Here is a 22,596-nt window from a genome sequence, read left to right on the forward strand (position 1 = left end):
GAGAACAATTCTCCAGCTTTACAGTGCATACACACTGTAGAATGCAATAAAATAAAAAATACATTGTACCATCCATACAAGATTGGAAAACAGGACACAGGTCATTTCTGGTTATTATTTATACCCAGGGCTGCAATCCAACCTTATCTGGCCAATCATTAAGCCTCTGATCAGGTGTGATGATAGACTGAGAATGAAGATTATGCTGAATAACAACAATACTGTAGATAAAAATCAGCAAATGGGGGTTACTGGAGTACATTGTACACTTTAAAGCTGCATTTGGAGACCAACTTGACACATTTTTGGGGTACTATACTAGACACTGTGGTAATTTCAAGGTACTTGTAATTGCTATTTTTCATTGTTGATGATATTTAGTGAAAATAACTTCCCGCTGGTCTCAGAAAAGTCCATGTAGAAAGCAATACCAGGCACAATTCAAAAGATGAAAAATCCTGAGAAAATCACTTGTGTGAGTCTTCAGAATGGTAATTTGGAAGGAAGTGGGCCGTGACCACATACTAACCTCTAATGGATCATTGGTGGCAAGAATGTTACCAGTTAATAGGCTCTAGAGGTTAGAACAGAGTGTGTTTGTATAGGAGTCAGGTGAGGGACCATTGCCAAATCTCCCCACCTTGTTGTGTGCTCACAAGCCTATTGTTCATAAAAACTCCCTGTTCACATCCTCCACTGCATCACACTTGACTGATCAGCAATATGCTGAGCCTCTGAGTTAATGAGTCAGATCTATGACATCACAAATGTGAACAATGGTCATCCTTAGTGACCATAAGATTGACATATCTCCATGTAAAGAGATTAACAAAAGCAAGTTGGCAAACTTCATGTCTTAAAGTGTCAGTACTTGTTGGCCAATTTTAAACTTTTCCAGCTTACTGCCCTAAAAGCTCAGTGAAATGACACCTTTCTATGCAATTTTCATATCAATATTCATTATTTTTATTGAGTTATCTGTCATTAAAAATTTTGAGCTGAATAAAATTTGCCAGCTTTATTAACGAGTCCATAGATTCTACAAACTTCAATCAAAATTTAGCGTTCCAGCTGTTGTGCGATTTTTTAAAAGAAAATACTGTAATAGAAACTGTGGCAAACGCTGGAAAAATGTACCACTTATAGATAGATTACGGCAGATTTCACAGTAAAGGGGTCCAATTATACTTTTCAAATATGAGTTGAGGTAATGCAACATATTCAATTAAAAAAAAATTGTGATACCAGAATTATGCAGCTATATGATTGTAGAAATAAAAAAAATAATGATCTTTATGTGGTGTCTTTTTTATCTGTGTCCGAAGAATTTTTATTAAGTGGAACTACATATTGTGGACGGAATAGGGTCCCATATGTTTATACACCTCAATTTCTTGAGGCCTCCCTTGTTAAATGACCCACCCCTTCAAATATTGTCCACCATTTTTTAAAACAGGATAGTGGAACAAAACAAAAAATAGTTAGTTTTGGTTCAACTCCCCATTCAATTTTCTCTAATCAGACATTGAAATTCTTTACCTTGAACTTCTAAAATTCTGTCCAATTTGTGATCAAATGTATATCTATCATTTCCTTCAAAACAAAGAAACAAATTCTCCCGTCAGTCAATGTGATTACAACATTGGTAATCGCCCGTCATCATCTTGTCCAAAACATGACAGTAATTGTAAAAACGTGTGAGTTATAAGCAATCTTTGATGTCGAACGTTATGTCTGTCCAAACTTCCATGTCACGTTCGCTCGATCACCAAAGAAACTTGATTGAAGGTGAACGAACTTATCGTCATCAATGTTCTGTTATCGCACGATTATTTAGTCTGTATGAAGTCAGTCTTCAATTGTGTTAGGCCAAACATTTTCGTAAGTACAAAACGTAACGAAAACTTCACATTTTGACAACTTCCGTCCAACTGTGTTACGTTCGATTTACCGTTACGTTCGCAGAATTTAACTTAGGAAAAGTATTAAAACTTTAAACTTAAAAGTTTTGTTGGACTGGTGGTATGAATAATTTGATTTATTTTGACCGTCTGCTACAAAGTAACGTTACTTCCATGTGTACATATAGCACTCTGTAAGGATAGGTCAAAACAATTATTTGACAAGGCGAACGTAACGCTCCTAAAATGCGAACATAACGCGGGACGGAAAACAATAACTTTAATGTGTGGGTATACCGGTTGCGCGAAATTTTGTAGTACTTATCCCTACACCTCTAGTCATTGATCGCAAATTTTGATGCAAAAGTATTTTAGGCTCAGCCACCCACTAAACCTCTTCATATCACTATTCTTTAGTAGTGTTTGCACGGGGTATCCGCGAAACTACCCGGTTCTTAATTTATTACCCGAATCCTACGCAGTGTTATTATTATTTTTTTTTTTTTTTTTTTTTGCAAACCGATGGTTAGGCAAAATTCCCATTGACTTAGTGTGGTGTTAGGCAACCCCTTGGTCAAAGATAACAGCAATAATGAAAGTATTCCACGGATATCTTATAACTGCGTCACAATTGCAGTATAGGCTAGAATTTTCCCCATTGACTTAGTGTGGTGTTAGGCTACCATGTGGATGATGTTGAAAGAATTCTCACAATTATTTTTTATACATTCGTTTATTTTGTACATGGAATACTGACTAGGTATTTTACGAGGTGTTACTAATGGATTATAGACGGAACAACTAAAAAATATTATTTTCTTGAAAATCGCAATACACGAGGGTAAACAGTTTTTCCGGGTACCTGGATACCCGACCGGTAACAACTCTCGGGTACCCGGTTCCCTAGTTTTGGACCCATGTAAACACTATTCTTTAGACAAGTTCGGGGTCTGGGAGAGAGTGGGCCATGGCTATTATGTGGCTGCATAAACCTTTCCTGAAGCAGTTTAACTTACCTTACCTTGAATGTACATGTATACCTGTGACTACCTGTGATATATTAGCTGAATAAATAATTTTCTTATTTATTGTAAGTTTGTCCTTCATTGTCAATGGTTATGTTGCAATGTGCATTTGACATTTTTTTGTGTCCAGGAGTAACAACTGCAAAACACAGTTTCTAATAGCATGACATGGAAATTGGATGAATCCTTACTATGCCATAAAAGCATTCAAGTAATCATTTAATTATATCAAATGATTAAACTATTGTCTTACTGATAGTGAATCTGTCCGTCCAAGGTTATGTTTGCAATGCATATGTTACTTTTGTCCGTCCAAGTGTTATGTTTGCAATAGTGATGTTTCACCTAATTTTTTTGTTGAATTAACATTGAATGTTTGATTTGCATTCAAATGTTTGATACTCCAGTTGTTATTAATAAGCTATGAAACACTCAAGTACCTGCCTTTTTTATATCTTATTCAAAAAAATTTTTCCATTTAAATTTTATGAGTTTTGTCCGTCCAAGTCCTTAAAAGTCTTCACGCTCCAGTAAATGGTAAACTTCAGCTGTACAGATGAATCTGATGGTTGATATCAGATCCATAGTACTAATAGTCTCCTCTAAATACAAAACAATTATAAAAAGTTCCTCCTCAAACATGAAAAAGAAGAAAGTATGATTAACATGCATTCATCATCTTCCATAGCAAAGTTTCCACTCATGTCATGTTTCACTTTTATTTCGTAACAACCGTAGGTTATTTTATCTCTGCGTTTTCACAAATAATAATTGGGATGTCAAAGTTACAAATGGTAGGTCATTTGTTTGAAACAAAGCATTTGAAAATTTGGGATCTGGAGGGACCTTTTGGACCCTGCAACTGTGAAATCTGCCTTACACCATTGGCGTTAGCGTAAGAGTTGAGTGCTTACAAGGTGCACCATGGTTGGTACATTTTTTAACGCATCTACCAATTGATGTCAGTCCAGTTCATGTATACTCCGATGACCCCTGTGTACACCTAGACGCATTATGGCTGACCAGAGTCATGAGACAATATTTTAAAAGATTGTCAAACCATATAGAGGTATAACAGAGTACAGTAGTTGGCACTTTAGGCCTATTGTACATTAGTTTAGACTAGCCACACTAGGTCAGTGTAACAATACAATCAGCTGGTAGCCGAGATAGTACTGATAGTTGTAATCGGTGTTCGAGCAGCGAACACGCTGAGCAAGCGTAGCATAATGGCGTTGGGTCCTTAGGGCCCCGGTGGGGTCAAGGGGTGGACCCCTTGTGGGGGTACAGGGGGCGAAGGCCCCCAGAAAATTTTGTTATTATAGCGTGTCTGGCGATAAAAAAAATTGCAGTTGAGGATGCCAAATACTGACAACTTTTTTAATTTAAATTGTCACAAACTGATGAAAATTTTAAAATGACAAGTTAGAGTAGCTATATTAAAAAATAAAAAGAGATTTATTCTGTCTTACAATCTTTAAAAACTTTAGCTTACAAAACTTCCGATATTATGAAACAAACAACGTTCGGCAGAGACCCGTTTCTAGACTGCCTGAATACATATGAATACATATTTTCCGTGGAAGATACAGGTAATATTTATTTAAAGATGGACGATAATACACATTCCTGCATGATATAAATAAGCCCATAATATTGATATATCAGCAAAAGAGCTATATATACAACTTCATAACATAGATAAATATCTGAGCCAACGTGTCTCCTAAGTTACAAGAAGCCCAAAATGGAGAAAATGAGAACATTTGTTTTCATTCTTCTTTCAAAGAATTGCAACATAGATCTTTTGTTCAGTAAATATTGTATTTACTGTAAATATGAACTACCACAGCAGTAGTATACCTACTGTAAGATATTACTGTACATGTTTTAACAAACCAGAATTTTACATACTGTATTGTGCACCTATCTCAACTGACCTTTCAAACTGTGACAAACACAATCATATAACAGACACAAAAACAAGATCAAATTGCATTGTTTCATAATTTCAAACACACTGACCATATGGTCAATTCCATGATAAGGTCAACATCATACCAAAAAATTTAAAATCATTGTACATTAAAATTGTATAAGTTTCCAATAAATAGAATACTTGTAGTTACTAAAAATAATTTTTTCACCCCTGAAACATAATTTGTTTGATTATGGGGTCGATAATAACAAATGGTTCCTGTAGTAACTAAATTATGAAAAATACAGTGAAATTTCATTTTGTGCAGATTTGTACATATTAATCATAGGTATTGTCAGTGTTTTGGACTAATTATATTTGCTATAGCATAGTGCTCACTTAATAGCTTCAATTTTTTTTCTGCACCAAGGCATTAGACAATAGTGGTGAATTGAAAACACCCTCCATTTACTGTCACGCGAGTCACAAAATTTACTGTTTTTGTTTTTTTTCTCCTTGCCTGCACAATATTTTTACTCCAAATAATGAATATCAAGTCTTCACATAGATACCAAAAGGATTACTGAATTTTCCTTTCCAGAAGATATTCAAATTTTGCAGAAAATCACCCTTTACGAATGTCACGCGAGTCACGTCACGCGAGTCACGTCAATTCAAGATAGTATTTCTACCTATTAACTGTGTGTTGGACTAATTATATTTGCTATAGCATAGTGCTCACTTTATAGCTTCTATTTTATTTTGACATCAAGGCATTAGACAACAGTGGTAAATTGAAAACAGTAAACACCCTCGATTTACTGCCACGTGAGTCATAAAATTTACTGTTTTTGTTTTTTTTCTCCTTGCCTGCACAATAGTTTTACTCCAAATAATGAATATCACGTCTTCACATAGATACCAAAAGGATTACTGAATTTTCCTTTTCAGAAGATATTCAAATTTTGCAGAAAATCACCCTTTACAAATGTCACGCGAGTCACGTCACGCGAGTCACGTCAAATCAAGATAGTGTTTCTACCTATTTACTGTGTGAAATTTACAGGGATGTTATAGTCTGATGAATGAATCACTGATTAAAGATATCATATATGCATTCCCCTTTAAATAGGCAACTTGAATAATATGGGCACACATAATGCAACTAATTATGATAATGTCATTTGAAATATCAGAATTTAAAATCATGAATATTTATTCCCAATATAATGCCTATTTTATCACCACATTTGGAAAGTTAGCACTTGTCATTGATTTTTTAGTAATATACAAAAACATAATCTTTATTTGTATCTGGCAATGCCATGTGCTATGACTTGACAACCTTCAGGTTTTAACTGCCCAATCATTCCCAAAATCCTATGAGCGAATGTATCTTCTCAAATATTACACTTTTGGTTTATTCAAATATGACAAATGAGAATGGTAACTTGAATCACACCTTTATAGATCTCTTTCTTCTATAACTCTCAAATGAGTGACTTCAACAGACTAAATATTGTTATAAATATTAATTGACAAAATATATTGCCTGAACAACTGTACTACCCGTACAGTATATTACCTACTGTCTGCAGTCATGAAGGTAACTCGGGGACATTAATATCATCTGGACATTCCCAAGGGAAGTACCTTTTGGACACTTTCTAGACCAATGAATGTTATATTTCACTATGCAAGATCTATACCTTGGATTCACTACTGCATTTGGTCTAGAACTATCCGAAAAGTGAACTTGTCACGCGAGTCACGTTTTCTTGTCACGCGAGTCACAATACATCTTCATCGTTATTTTCATGCATTACAACATTTTTTCAAAGTTGCATAGCAATTGAGGTAGAGGTGTTTTTCAACTTCGGTATGATTACAAAAAGTGATTGGAAATATTTTAATTAGACATAAGAAATCGAACATTTGTGTGTGCATTCTGATTTTTGCTAATAGTAACTGTCACGCGAGTCACGTTTAGTTTTTCGCCAATTTCACCCCGAATACTTGATGTATAAATTTATTTTGTCTACTGTTGTAAGCATCAAGGCATACCTTACTGACATCATGAATGCTTTTCTCCCAGGTAATTTCTTTATTTGTTTAATGATATCAAATAGAGAGGAATTTTAGTAAAAATGTCACGCGAGTCACCATGGAATTGACCATATATTTCAGTATTATTCAACATTCAGTGAACAGACATGACTAGTATACATCACATTTCCATATATATCAGTATTATTCAACATTCAGTGAACAGACATGACTAGTATACATCACATTTCAGAACTTGTAAACTTTTTATATTATGTATGCATGTGCCACACCAACTCATATGTTGAAAACAAGTAATTACAGACAAAGAAGATCAAATTGTATTGTGATACTGAATCTATCTATCAGGCCATTAATATCTTCCAGGGAACACAACAAGGATTCAATTCAGCTCTTAGATTGTGTTAATTTGAAACCTTAATGGACTTAAGTGCATCAAATGTCTGACCTGAATGGGCAAAGCAGTATTATAATACTTCCTGTGTTATAGAGAAAGTAAATACTTCAATCCCCAAAAGCATCATTCAGAACCAGGGTCAGATTAAGTGACTTCCTATCTTGAGAAGCTTAAACTGATTCTTTTAGTTCTACTTAATGCCAGAAATACATCGATAACAGCTGAAACCTTGATTCAGATTTCTTGGATAGGCCTGTGTAAACCTTTTAATACAGGTAGGTCTGTTTTGGAAAACTTGACAGCTATTACTGATACTGTAAATTTAAAAACTGAGGTTCATAAATGCAGTTGATCTTTGATGTTTTCAAACCACTTAATCTTGTTTATAAACCAATACAAAGGATCAGATTAAAAGAGGTTGTTTGTGTAGTCAGCTGTACAACTATCAGCCTACCCCACCCCTCCCACCACCATGACAATTACAAACAAGCAAAGAAATAAATGGCTCCACCGACATTCAGTCAATGATCACGCTTCCTTCAGAAGTCTGACAATGTGATTCCAGCTGAGACTTTTTACGTCATGTATTTTTCCTGTGAGCCTTGTACATGTTGTATAGTAAGTATTGACCGTTAACACAAACTGTTCTGGTAGTGTTATTTGTTGTGTGTGTACTCATTTGCATAATGTATTGTCAGTAGTCTCGAACCTTTCTTTTTACTGTGTGTATCGTGTTGCTTAATAAACTGTAGCAAGTCGTGCTTTGGCCAATGGCAAGTAACCAAACATGACAAAATTATATATCTAATGAATCTATTCCTTTCAAATTAAAAAGAAAACAGTAAAGTCATTACAATTTCAGACAGGGTACTACAAATGCCATGGCGTCCACCATACTTGAATGTGCATCGGTTAACCAGCAATTTATTGAGAATCAAAAAGCTTACTAAAAGTGAAACTTACAGGAAATTGATTCAAACAATTTTTAACTAGTCCTTGTAGAAAGTTACTGGTTTAATAATCAAAGCAGTTCTATCTAACACACTATATCCTGTTCCTTGCAATCTCCTCGACTGAAGTCAGAATAACTTGCAGAGGTTAAGTGTACTGTACCATACAGGTAATAATAATATACAACAAATGAAAAACATAACAAGAGAACCTTTTGGTCAACAAGATGAACATCTAGTTCTGTGAGTCTGCATCATTATAAAGTTGCTGTAAATTTGTCTTTTCAAAACTTATTGTGACTATGGTCACATACTGATATTACCTGGTTTAATTATTTATTGATGACTTTATTTTGCTGTGCCCACATCAAACATAAGTTTTCTCTGCTCTCATAATCACTCACTTACAATTTAATTAGTTGGATAGTAGTGTTTGCACGGGGTATCCGGGTACCCTAGTACTCGCCCGACATTATACTACCCAGTTCCTAATTTATTTTCCCATTGACTAAGTGTGGTGTTAGGCTACAGTACCATCTGGTCCAAGATAACAGCAATAACGAAAGTATTCCATGGATATCTTATAACTGTGTCACAATTTCAGCGAATAAACAGGCGGTAGTTTAGATTACCCCATTGACTTAGTGTAGTGTTAGGCAACCATGTGGTTGGCGATAACATCAATGATGAAAGTATTCCATGAATATCTTATAACTGCGTCACAATTTCAGCAAATAACACAGATGGCTAGGCTAGATTTCCCCATTGACTTAGTGTGGTGTTAGGCTACCATGTGGAAGAAATTGAAAGAATTCTCATTGTTCATCACATAACTTTGGTTGGAAAAGTTGAATTTCATACTGCACAGAAATATAATTTTAAGCCTAACCTTAAGTAGAATTGCTGTTTTTGTATTTAACTATACTTCAAGTATAGAAACTTAAACTTGAATTGATATATTTAATATTTAGGTTTTTGTTACTCTTTGTCTTTAGGTTTTACATTTGTAAGCGCTTTGAGCAGCTTTGCTGATTATGCGCTATATAAATATGACTAATTATTATTATTATTATTATTATTATTATTATTATTATTATTATTATTATTATTATTATTATTAAAATAGTGGTGAGTAAATTTTGCATTTTGGAAAGTAAATTTTCAGTCACATTCACCATATGGCACGTACTACTAAAAAGAATTTTGAGGCATTGTCCATAAGCATCTAGTAAGTCATCTTCTTCCATTGTTTGAACAACCACTGCAAGTCACTTATCAGCATTAAGACACAAGTGACACTCTCTCTGAGTGTTGTATTGAGGTAATACCTATTGAGCATTATTTAGCCAGTTGATAAGGCTTGTTCAAACTTGAGGGCGATCAGGATCTTGTATTCTTGGAAGGGGGGGGGGGTGGTAATAAAGCTGTCCCAGAAGGCATGCAAATTAGAGAATAGGGTACATGGATCAAGGTAATACAAACTGCATTCCCCAAGCACAAAATGATTGCAATGAAAAGAGCAATAGAGTGAACCAGCCTGTGTTCATACAGAAGTGAAGAGGCGAAGTAACCGAAGATATTGGGTCACAGGATCTCCCAATTATACACACAGCTAATTTGATCATGCCCCTCCCCAAAAGTGAGATCAGGGTCTGATCCTACATGTGAGTATTCTTTCACAATATGAAGTCCATCCCCTGCAGTATCAGATCTCCCTTGCATTTTCAAATTGTGAACAAGGCTCAAGGTTTACACTGTATTTCAAGTTACATACCTTTAATGTCCACACTGGGTAATTTCCCTCCACACTCCTCTTAAAGAATCTATACGTCTTTGTGGCAGTATTTAAAAGATGCTCCATCGGCAGCCCTTGTGTTTGCGAAATATAACGGATCTGTGGTACGAAAACAAATATCCAATTCTGATCAGTACATTCTATACCTCCAGAGATATCTGTTAATATCTTACCTGCCCCATACCCCTTGTTAATATCATACCTGTCCCATACCCCTTGTTAATATCTTACCTGCCCCATACCCCTTGTTAATATCTTACCTGCCCCATACCCCTTGTTAATATCTTACCTGCCCCATACCCCTTGTTAATATCTTACCTGCCCCATACCCCTTGTTAATATCTTACCTGCCCCATACCCCTTGTTAATATCTTACCTGCCCCATACCCCTTGTTAATATCTTACCTGCCCCATACCCCTTGTTAATATCTTACCTGCCCCATACCCCTACTTTTACACCATGACAGCTTCATTGCCTCAGGTGAACAATGAAGATCACCATGGTTACAAGAAGGCTCTATGGTTGGCATTCTCTATTTGTCTGAGTAATTAATTGGTCTAGAACAATAGAAGTACAGTATATAATAAAACTGGGTTCTGTGGTGTGTGCATAATTATTTACATTCAATGCCTCTGACAGTAATCACCTCAATCAGTCAGAATTGGCTTATAAAAGTCATTTGTAGTAACATAACTCAACAGCTGTGACATCACTGATCACCAAAGCATTCATTTGTTTTGGTAAAAACTGAAAGATAATATCTTTGCAAACTAGCAAAATTGAAAGGCATGTTTTGTAATTATGGTCAGTTGTGAACATGTAACCTTATAAAGCATGAGTAATAAGAATGTTGAAGAATCCAAAACTGATTTTTAAAATGTCCCTATAATGTCCAATATCCTTTTTTCTCCTTCAAAGAAATAAATTCCAGTATTTAACATCTCAGCAGGGGCAAGCAATGTACCCACAATTGGGCCAGTCAGTTTCTTGCATAAAACCTCATTAATGTTAGATGTGTTTTTCTTTCTTCATATCTTTCTAAAACAAGAGACCTTTTTGTTTCTCTCTTCAGCAACAAAATTTTGTTTTGCTAAAATCCAAAAGTGCCAATATGTATACAAAAAATACTTAATTCACACACATTTAAAGAGGGACCTCTCTCCACAATCAAATCAAAAATAAAAGACAACATCTGATATTAGAATCTGAGTGATTTATACCTGATCATACTCTGATGCTCCTGGGTAAAGAGGCCAACCTAAGAATAGTTCAGCAACAACACAGCCAAGAGACCACATGTCAATGGCTTCACAGAATGGCAGCCCAAGGATAATTTCTGGTGCTCTGTAAAATCAAAACATGAACAACAGTCAAAATAAGGGGTTTTAAAAGTATTTTCCATAAGCCTTCTAGGAAAGGTGTAATTATTGTAAGAATGCATGAAGTCATACATTGTTGGTATTATGTTACCAATCAGCAAGTACAGTACCCTGATAATAATTCCTGTAGTACTGCAGATGACATTTAATTATTTTGCATTCATGTTTCCGTGCTTAAATAAATCACACACTGCAGGCTGTTAGCACATCTACACACAAGTTAAATGAGAAATTCTTTCAACAAAAATGTGATTACATTAGATACCTTCCTCCCCACAAATCATACTGAATCTGGACAATCTGGAGAGAGTCTGTTTACACTTGTCTCCCAACATGCTGTTTCTCAATAGGCTGCCAGCAGCTGGCTAGACTGCACTATCTATGGAAATTTCCACCTCTTTTAGCAAATATTTGAACTCAGATTGATGGGTATAGAGATATTTTATGACAACTGCAGCATATTGGTACAAATCCTGTAGTGTGTGATTTCAACTGCAAGCCAAAGACTGCAATTGTACAAGAAATTTTCTGTTGCTTACGTGTGGGAAGTTTTCACTAATAACAGACTCCAAAAGTCAAGCAACAATGCAGTTCATTATCTAGACTAATCAAGTGTGTATGAAGCAGCCAAAACCATTGATAATTTCCAATGCATTTTTGCATAGCTGATACTCATTCAGAACACAAAGCGACTGTAAGTGACAACATTTTTAAATAGTTCAATCTACATCTGGTTGTTTGGTTTAAATAGTAATATCACTTATATGAAAAAATTATCTAGGACAGTTTCTTACAGTAGTTTGATCCCTGACAACCTTGGGGTGAGCTTTACCTCTTGTTGTAACTTGTACAACAGTAGGTTAGGCAAAAGTTTTGACATGGGATGAAAAATGAAACTGTTGTTTTAAGGATGCGGTGTTGAGCTTGGTCAGATGCAGTTACTTTAATAACAATAACAAGAAATTAAAACTGCTTTCCAAGTTTTACTGTTAGTGTTTTCCCTCTTTGCTTCATACTGTACATGTACACAGGAATAATTCAATAATGGGGAAACTATATAAAGTGCAAAGAACCTAAGATACTAGCAAGTCTTGTACACAGGTAGGCTGGTAGCATTTATAGTGATATATATTCCAAAACTTACTGGTTTGGATATTTACGAGTGACGAGCTTACCTGTCTCCTCACAACCTTAGCACCTCATTCTACCGTGCCTATAAAGTCCTGGTAAATAAATAACACTGTGCGCCCTCTATGACCGGACCCCCCTTCCGGTCCCTCCTCCTTTCTCATGAGACCATTCCTAAAGAGTGGCCTCACGGACACGGGAGTGGGGGTGGCAAGGTCTGGCCACCCCCAACGACCCCCGTCGAGTTAACTTCCCAATAAGCTTGCACGGTTTCGTGAAAACTTACAACCGGTTTTTCTCTAGCAAAAAAACCGAATCTGGCTCAAAAACCGGTTTTTTCCCCCTCCCGAATTGCATTGAAAACATCCAAATCTCGATCGCTAAGATGCGTATTTTTGAAGCTTTACCAACAGCGTGTTCAAGTATGTTCGTATGTTCAAGTATGTTCGTATGTTCAAGTATGTTCAAGTATGTTCAAGCGTGTTCAAGTATGTTCGCAGTAAATTGTTAAAAATAAGAATAAATTCAAGAAATGTTACTGCCTTCATGACTGTCATTTTATAACCCACGTTAACTAAACTGAAGTAAATATGTCGAAAAGAAATGTGTTAGTAAAATTTTTTCTTAAAGTTTTAACATCACGTACACGTATCGTTTGTCTTGTGTTTACTGTACTTCACGAAGTTCAAATTCGTGTTCAGAAAAAAATATCACGTTCATGTTAAATGTTATATTATATGTTATATTTTCGGAGATGAGGGCCGAGCGTAAACCCCATTATGACCAATTGGAGATCGTAAAAAAAAATGCCTTACAATATGATTGGTCTAATGAAGGTACCAAATTGCACGAGGCTCTAGCCATGTTCGCGGGTGGTATCTTGGCGGTAAAATAAATTTCTCTTCAAGGAGTGAAGAGAATTTACCGTCTACACTTTCAAGTACAAGTTGAAAAATATCCCTGGCAAAAGCGGGGATTAGGTCGGCAAAGAATATAAATTGTTAACGTTTAAGTTGGAAATTTGTTCTTCAACGCAAACGAAAAACCAACTGAGAGACGCCTTGTCTGATAACTGATAAGAAGAAATGTTTAAAGGAAACTTACAAATAAAATAAAATCAATTAGCGTACAAAGCAGAATTGTCCCAGCAGCAACATCTGTAATTTCCAGCCATGTATGCAACATTTTTACTCCTTTAATATTCCTTGACTCAAGCCTGACGCCAGGTGTCTCTTGTGAATAATGGACTGTGATTGTTCTAATGTTACTTGTTGCATCTTAGTTGTTAAACTCAGAGCCCCCCCCCCCCCCCCGTGATTGTTCTAAAGTTACTTGTTGCATCTTAGTTGTTAAACTCAGAGCCCCCCCCCTGTGATTGTTCATTGTTCTAATGTTACTTGTTGCATCTTAGTTGTTAAACTCCCAGAGCCCCCCCCCCCCTCCTGCGACTGTACATGTCGTATGGTATTGTGGATTGCGCAATGTACCTTTCAAGTTTTAACGTTCATTTTTTGAACACGAACTGTGATCAATGTGTTTGAAAAGATTTTCTCCATATCCTCTACTATTAAATTGAAGTTAAATAATAAGAACAACACAAAAGAGGACAAACACGTCGGATATGAACTGCATCTCGTCATTTGAGTGTGTACTTCTCACAACTACTAACGTTGGCCACCAAGGTCAGTTCAATACTACAAGGTACCTAACTGATGCACGCATATAAGGGCTGCATAGCCTAATGTTAGGCCTAGCTATCCACCCTCAAGCACTGGTTTATGGCGTGTGCCGATCGTAGCTGACAATAAAGCTTTCTCTTGTTGCAATTTACTTTCATATTGCAAAAAGAACAGTAAATAGGAGAAACCAAAGTCAACAAACTTTGTTTTTTCCAGTATTTGCAATTCACATTTCGGTTTTTCCGGTTTTTTCGGTTTTTCGGTTTTCTTAAAATAAAAAATAGTACCGAAATTCGGTTGGAAAAAACCGGTTTCGGTACTAAAACCGGTTTACCGTGCAAGCCTACTTCCCAAAGTGAACCCCTAACAAAAAATTCACTGACGCCTTCTTAGCAGGGGGGAGTGTAACCCTCCCCGGCGCAGCGGGAAGGGGGGACACTCTCCTGAACCCTGCAGGCGGAACTACCCCTTACACTAACAAGGAGCCTAAAGATTTACGGTCCGCCACTTGTTACCCTTAGATCAACTTAGGTGAGAACGTAAGTGGAAGACTATGTACGCAAACGCATACGGAAACACATAGGTACACTCACCGATAGACATAGTCGATGGCTCTCTGGTGGATGGTGGTTCTGTCTATCTGGTGTGAAGCTCGGAGTCATGAGTCAAGTCGAGCGACCGCTCCTCCGTCCGGCTGTGTCCCACCACCCTCTCGGGGGAGGGAGGCGGGAATGGAGACAGGTAAGCTCGTCACTCGTAAATATCCAAACCAGTAAGTTTTGGAATATTTACTTCGCTCCTCGCTTACCTGTCTCCTCACAACCTTAGCACCGAGTGGCACTGCCCGATGGTGGGAGGCCCGAGGGGTGGGACCTGTTACCCACCGGACCTCGCATCACCACGCTACCAAATGCCGCTTCGGCGTGTAAAGTGTCGGTCAAGTAGCAGGCGACGAACGTAGTTGGAGTTTTCCACGCTGCTGCTTTGAGTATGTCCTCTACCGGGATGCCGGCGAATAGGGCTGTAGAGGCCGCGACCCCTCTGACGTCGTGAGCCCTTGGTCGGGAGGTCCCCGATGTGAACGGGCGTATGATCTCTACTAGCCACCTGGATAGAGTGTCTTTGGAGGCCGCTGCGTAGGGTGGTCGTGGTATGATGAAGAGAGAAGTTGATTGTCTTAACTTCTCTGTCTTGTTCAGGTACCACTTCAGTGCCCTGACTGGACACCATCGTTTGTCCTCGGCTACTGATGACATGGTCTTAATTTCCGGGATGAAAATGTCTCCTGGCAAGAAGGTCAAGGTCTGGTTCTTTGCAATAAATGACGGGTCTGGAACCATCCTCACCCCGTGGCCCTCAAATCTGATGTGATTCTGCTTGGTGGATAGGGCGTGGAGGCAACTCCTCCTTCTTGCTGACGCAACTGCGACGAGGAAGAGTGTCTTTTTTGTGAGGGCAGCCAGGGAGGCGTTAGCCATTGGTTCGTATGGTGGTCCTGCCAGGGCATGTAACACTGCTGAGAGTCCCCAGGAGGGGGCCAGCCGTCTGATCTGTGGGCGACGATTCGCCATGCCTTTGATAAGTTGTGCAATGTACGGGTTATTGCTCAGTGTGGAGCCATCTGGGAAGCCCTGGTGGATGGCAGCGATGGCCGACCTGTAATTCCTGATAGTGGAGACTTGTTTCCCTTCTCCGAAGAGTGAGAGGAGGAACTCGGCTATCTGTGTCACAGAGGCAGCAGGCAGCAGTATCTGTCTCGGTCGGCACCATTGGTCGAACTTCCGCAGACGGGAATCGTAAGTCGCTGCGGTCGTTCCCCTTCTAGCGTCGGCTGCCATCGCGGCAGCTGCTTCTGAAAAGCCTCTCTGTCGTAGGGAAGACCGGACAGCCTCCAGGCAACTAATTGTAACCCCTTGATGTCTGGGTGGGAGAGAGTTCCCTGTCTCTGGGACAGTAGGTGGGGCTTGTCCGGTAGACTCACTGGGGCGTCCATGAGGAGTTGGGGGATCTCGGCGAACCAGGGTCTGCGAGGCCAGAACGGGGCTATTAGTGTGAACCTGCCCTTGGAGTTCCTGAGGACTTGTCCGATCATACATAGCGGCGGGAAGATGTACGCATCCATGTGGTCCCAGGAGAGGGACATTGCGTCCGTGTGGTAGGCCAGGGGGTGGAATCGTCTGGAACAGAAGGTCTGGAGTTTGTTGTTCTTGTGTGTTGCGAACAGGTCTATCGTGGGCCTGCCGAAGATCGAAAAGATTCTGTCGCAAGTCTCCTGTTCCAGAGACCATTCGTTGGGGTCTATATGCCCCCTGGATAGGGCGTCCGCCATCACGTTGAGCTTGCCTGCGATGTGGGAAGCCCTTAGGATCGTGCCGGAGTCCTCGGCCGCTGTTATCACCTCCCACGCGAGTCGGCACAGTCTCTCTGAGCGGGTGCCCCCCTGCCGATTGATGTAGGCCACCACTGTCGTGTTGTCGGTGAAGATTGTGGTTATCGTTCCCTGTACGTGGTCGTTGAAAGCTTCCAGGGCTCTTTTGACCGCCATCATCTCCAGGATGTTGATGTGGAGAGATGTTTCTGTTTGGGACCACGTCCCCCATGCTGTGCGATTGCTCCAGTGAGCTCCCCATCCGGACAGTGACGCGTCCGTCGTTATCGATGTCATTGGTAGCTGTATCGCAAAGGGTACCCCTGAACTCCAGTTGTTTGGGTCGAGCCACCATCGAAAGTGTTGTGTGACCTCCTCTGACCTGTAGATGAGCGTTGTTTTGTCTGGGTCTGTAGGGTCTGCGGACCTCAGCAGGTGCAGTTGCAGAGGTCGCATGTGTAGCCTGCAAAGTCTCACTATATCGACGAGGCTGGCCATGAGTCCCAGGGCCCGGAGCCATGTCCCCGTTGGTGACCCCCGGTGTGCCAAGATCTGTTGTGTGGTCGCCTTGACTGCCGCGACTCTTTCTTCTGAGGGTCGGGCTACCCCGGTGGTGAAGTCCAGTATGGCCCCGAGGAACTGGATCGTCTGGGAGGGTGATAGCCATGATTTCTTCTGGTTCACGATCCAGCCCAGTTCTTGAAGGGTCTGGAGCGTTTTGTGGACGTTGTTGGTTGCTTCCGATAGACTGTTCCCTACTACCAACCAGTCGTCTAGATATACGTAGAGGGTGACCCCTCTTTTTCTGAGGTAGGCGACTACTGCTCCCGCGACTCTCGTGAAGGTTCTGGGAGCCGTGGCTAGGCCGAATGGGAGCGCCCGGAACTGGTAGTCTTGTTCTGCGTACCGGAACGCTAGGAATCGTCGGTGTTCTTTGTGTATCAAGATGTGCAGGTAGGCGTCCCGTAAGTCTACGGTCGCCGCCCACATGCCCTTTCTGAGTAGGGGTAATATTAAGTTTAAGGTCTCCATACGGAAGTGTTTTGGTCTGATGTGTTTTGTGTTCAGGGGTTTTAGGTTTAGAATGGGACGCCAGGTGCCGTCCCGTTTTTTGGTCAGAAAAAAGGAGGACCGGAAGAGTGGTCCCGTCTCTTCCGGAACTCTTGTAATTGCCTGCTTGGCCAGCAGGGCCAGAATTTCCCCTTCTAGGGCTAAGCGTTTGACGGGGTCCGTGGGTGTGAGTGTCTGCCTTCCTCCGCCCCCGAAAGGTGGGCTGGAGGAGAATTCTATTTTGTACCCGTGTTTGACTGTGTCCAACACCCACTTGTCCCCGCCAATAAATTCCCATTGCTGGGAGAAGTTTGTTAGTCTCCCCCCCACCGGCGGAATGGCCGCGGTGAGGTGGGCACCCCTAGGGCTGGGCGGCGAACGCTGGTCGATTGGAGGAGCGGTCACTGTCCCGTCTGGTCGACGTGGAGCCTCTGCCTCCTCTGGGGGCCCAGGGGCGGGTTGGACGGAAGGCTGCCCCCCCGGCTTCGGCCTCTGAGAGCTCCTCTGCTCATAGATTTGGCGGGTGCTGCTCTCGTTCCCCTAGGTGCTCTGCTCTCCCTCGGGCGGAAGGGTCTGGTTCTCTGGGTAGGTGGGGGTCGGAATTCTGATTTGGCCAGAGTCTCCCTTCGGGCTACCTCTTCCTGGAGTTTCTTTTGGAAGCAGCCCGCAAAAAGGTCTTCCCCGAGGATTGGTAGTTCCAGCATTCTGTCCTTCGCCTTCGTCGAAGGCCAGTGGATGGCGGAGACGATGTTTTGTCTACGGGCCTTAACGGACCTGGTAGCGACCCTTGCAAATTGATCGTACGCGAGTCTGACGAGGGGGCCCAGCAGCAGGAGGAGCTGGCCCGCTTCGTCCCTGGATACTTGGCTGCTGTCCTCAGGGAGCTGTTGGTGGTGTCGCATAAGGACTTCGGCTGATAGCATTAGTACCGATGCGAACTTCATGCCCGAACGGGCTGCCATGTCCACCTCTACCAAAAGCTCTTCTAGCTTCCTCTGGTCCGGGGTCTTGAACACGTGTGTGGATGAGGCCCCTTGTTCGGCTTTTAATCTCTCCTTGGCCTCCTGGGGAATGGTTGGGCATCTGAATAGATCCTTCCATGCCTCGTCAGGTACCCTGACCGCTCTATCTGCCCTGGCCGGGAAGGCCGTCCACTTGGTCTTGTTGGCAATGGCCTCAAATCTGTCATAACAGGTTGCGTCTACTGGTATGGTAGTTTTGGGCTTATATGACGCTTCGCCGGTCGCCGTCAATTTTGATACCCGGCCCGCCTTCTGCGGTTGCGTCTCGGGTTCCTCGAACCCCAGGTGTCGTCTGAATATGTCTGCCGCCCGTGTTATTAGCTCCTGTGGGAGGGCTCCTCCTGTCACGGGTGCTTCCTCCGGTTCGTAATTGTGACCAAAGCTGTCCTCCATAGGATCGTAGTCGAGAGGATCTGGATCTATGGGCTCCCCTTCGTCCTCCAAGCCGGAAAGATTCACCGACGCTCTGCAATCCAGAGCGTCCGGGTCCGGGGCCGGTTGCGGGGCCATGGTCGATACGGGGCTGGTAGGGCCCGGTGCCACGTCGGCTACCGTGGACGTCCTTTGCTCCAGCAGGGGCCGTAGCAGGCCGGTGAGTTTGGAAAGCCAAGCTGGTTCCTCTTCCTGACGCCGTCTCGGGGACCGGCGCCTCCTCTTGGATCTTCTGTATCCATCGTCGGAAGAGTCCGAGGACTCGTCGGAGATTGGAGAGTATCTCTTCCTCTCTCTACGTCTTGGGGATCTTGTATGCGACCCCGATCTCTCCCTTCTGGGTCGGCGGGAGGACTCTCTCTCCCTACTTTCTCGGGCCGGGATCTCCGTCGGAACCCGCCTCTCCGGCTCCCTGTCCGGCTCCCTGGAACGGGACCGGCTCCGTCTCCGCGTCCCCTCGGTTGCTCTCTCTTTAGGACCCGAGCCTCCCACGGCCGGGGGGCCGCGCTCTGTGGGTCTGTTTAGCTGCGGCCCGGACTGAGACGGAGTCTCCAGCCCGGCCGAGCTGTGCCTCTGCTTTGGAGGTCTTTTCCTGGCAGGAGCCTTGCCTTTGCTCCTGCCCTTCCCTCTGGCCGTAACTGATCCGGACGTAGCCGGGGCCGTTAGGGGAATTCTTTCTCTTTCTCTTTCCTCTCTCTCTACCTCTTTCTCTCCTTCGGCCCTCTCCTGGCCACTCTCCTCCACCTCTCTCTCTACTACTCCCTCCTCCTCTCTATCTCCCGTTATTCCTGGAACCTCCGGCGCCCCGATCAACCCTTTTTAATTCCCCTGTGAATGAGGTCGCCAGGAGGAAAATCCTGTGGCGACTAGATCTTTATTTTCCCCAAATTCTGGTCGCCCAGAATGAAAATGTGATCGCCACTTTGATATGCTAAATATTAGTACAAAAAAACACTAGGCCTAGGCTCAACATCGAGTAGCACTAGACTGTACATGTGTACAATACGCGCACTTTCTCCGTTTTATGTGTAAATGTTATTCTAGTATTCCATGGTTAAGAAAGTTGAAAAGAAATCAAGTTTATCAACTTCATTGACTGACTTTTGAACTTCGTTAAAACCCGTCCTTTACAACATTCACTGTATAGAGAACAAAACTCTGAAAATCAGTAGAGAAATTACCAATTGTGTACGAAAAGTAAGTTGGTACACCTTTCAAATTTTACGAAAGATCGAGCAAAATACTTTCGAAAAATTCACGCGAAACTGGCATATCGTGCTAAATGCAACTAATTTCATGTCAACAAGGCTCTAGTACACCCATTTATGAATCAACCATAAGACCACATCTGGTTTTAAGCGGGGGAAAAAGAAAGTATTTTCTAGTTTCCACAAAAAAAAGGAAAAATTATTATCCTACCATAGTTAAGTGTATAGTAAATAGCCTAACCACTTCGTCGGTTACGGATCTCACGTAACAACAAAAACACAACTATAATTGTATTTTGCGAAGTTGACGTTCTTTACAAGGACATGAAAACAATATTTAGCTTTTAATTAATCGTGCCAAGTGGCCTAAAACATGGGATTGCAAGGTTTACTTTTATAAATATGGCCATACCGTAGCTATCGGGGCCATGATATCGTGCTATGTCTGTATGGTAGAGACTGTGCCTCGTGTATCATGGGGAAAAGATTGGTTTGTTCATGCGGAGTCGGTTGGCTTGAGGTGTGTTTTACTTACCTTCATGTTACGGGGATATTTACCTACTTTTCTTGAGCGTCTAAGATAATATTTCGCATAACTTTACCGATCCTTTACTGACTGACCTAATTAATTCTAGAGTGGAGCCAAAATAGTTTACTCCATGAAAAGTTTTTTGGAAACGTGCCAAAAATGTTAAGAAACAGGTGTTAGACAGGGGGTTGCAACTTGCTCGGCAAGGTTAAACACTGCAGTTGTAAACTGATGTACGTACAGTACAGTGCACGCTGTTCATTGTTAGGCAGTCTAGAAACGGAGCTTTGCCGAACGTAGTTTGTTTCATAATATCGACAGTTTTGTAAGTTAAACTTTTTAAAGATTCTAAGACAGATTAAATCTCTTTTCATTTTATTACATAATATAGCAACTCGAACTTGTCATTTTAAAATTTTGAACAGTTTCGTGACAATATAAATTCATCATAGTGAAATTTTCAGTTGCAAAAACTGATCGCCACAGTATTATAGGTCTGGCGACTAGCATTAATTTTTCCAGAAATTCTCATCGCCAGCCGAGAATTGTGGTCGCCAATGCGACCATGGCGACCGTAATTAAAAAGGGTTGGCCCCGATTGCGCTCGGGATCGAGTCCAGCCTTCCCTGGAGCTTGCTGCGTAAGCCCTCAAGCCACAGGTCGATGTCCTGCCACTGAGCTGGTGTAAACTTAATACACACCAGGCAGGGGTCTCGTCGAGTGCAGGATCTGCATTTTGGACAAAGGTCGTGTTCGTCCCAGGCTCTGCCTGGGCGAAACATAGAGCAGTTGATGCACTTCAATGGATTGCGTGACATGCTGAATAACCGGATTAAGGAAGATTACTTCTTAGTGATAAATGAACAACAATAGAAGCTTAACGTAAGAGGGGAGAACTAGGGAGGGAATTAGGCTTAGGTGGAGCGTAGCGTAACCTAGCAACGGTAAACAAGGTAACGCTACGGGGTGGCCTAACATGAAAATGCAAGCTGAAACAAAAATGAGAGAGCGAGAAATACATACGAAAAAGAGTGAATATATGTGAGCAATATGAATCCCCAAAAGGGGGACGAGAGAAACTAATTGGGGGGAAGAAAGCTAGTAAACAAGCTAAGAAAACACAAAAACAACAACAACAACACGCTATAGCGTGGGGAGGAATAGGGCGGGAACCTAGGCAGTTTCGCGGAACTGCTAACCCCGCCGCAAACCAACCCGAGGAGGAAACGCACTACGAAAACAGTCCCCCAAAACCCTCCCTTTTTGATAAAAAGGATACTTATCGGTCAGGAAAGGACTGTCAAACTTCTAAAGATCCGAAGCTAAAAAACTTCCGGCGATCGTCGAAGAAAACCAAGACAATTTTCCAAGGAAACTATCCACAAGAAAAATATGCGTGTAGGCACTTGGAATGGTAGAATGAAAAAAGGAGGAGGGACCGGAAGGGGGGTCATAGAGGGCGCACAGTGTTATTTATTTACCAGGACTTTATAGGCACGGTAGAATGAGGTGCTAAGGTTGTGAGGAGACAGGTAAGCGAGGAGCGAAGTAAATTGCTGTACCTAATGGAATGTTCAGAGCCTTCCAAACTGCAACACAAAAATTTGAATACTAAATGATTCCCTGGTTCATGTGCTAGACTACAGTAGAAGTATGTACTGTACACAACTTCATGTGCTACTGTAGACTACAATAGAAGTATGTACTGTACACAACTTCATGTGCTAGACTACAGAAGTATGTACTT

General features: G+C 41.5%; 1 protein-coding gene across 2 annotated transcripts in view; it reads right to left on the minus strand.

The window, feature by feature from the left end:
* The window catches only part of LOC139970227 (homeodomain-interacting protein kinase 1-like), a 73,776-nt gene that overhangs the window by 36,090 nt on the left and 15,090 nt on the right, over positions 1-22,596 (minus strand). For both annotated transcript variants that reach the window (XM_071975868.1, XM_071975866.1), the window contains exons 3-4: positions 11,275-11,398; positions 10,033-10,152 (exon numbers count right to left, since the gene is read on the minus strand). In XM_071975868.1, coding sequence (XP_071831969.1) covers positions 10,033-10,152; positions 11,275-11,398 — 244 coding nt within the window. The remainder of the gene's footprint in view (positions 1-10,032; positions 10,153-11,274; positions 11,399-22,596) is intronic.

Source organism: Apostichopus japonicus, chromosome 7, assembly GCF_037975245.1.
Source record: "Apostichopus japonicus isolate 1M-3 chromosome 7, ASM3797524v1, whole genome shotgun sequence".
Classification (NCBI taxonomy): domain Eukaryota; kingdom Metazoa; phylum Echinodermata; class Holothuroidea; order Aspidochirotida; family Stichopodidae; genus Apostichopus; species Apostichopus japonicus.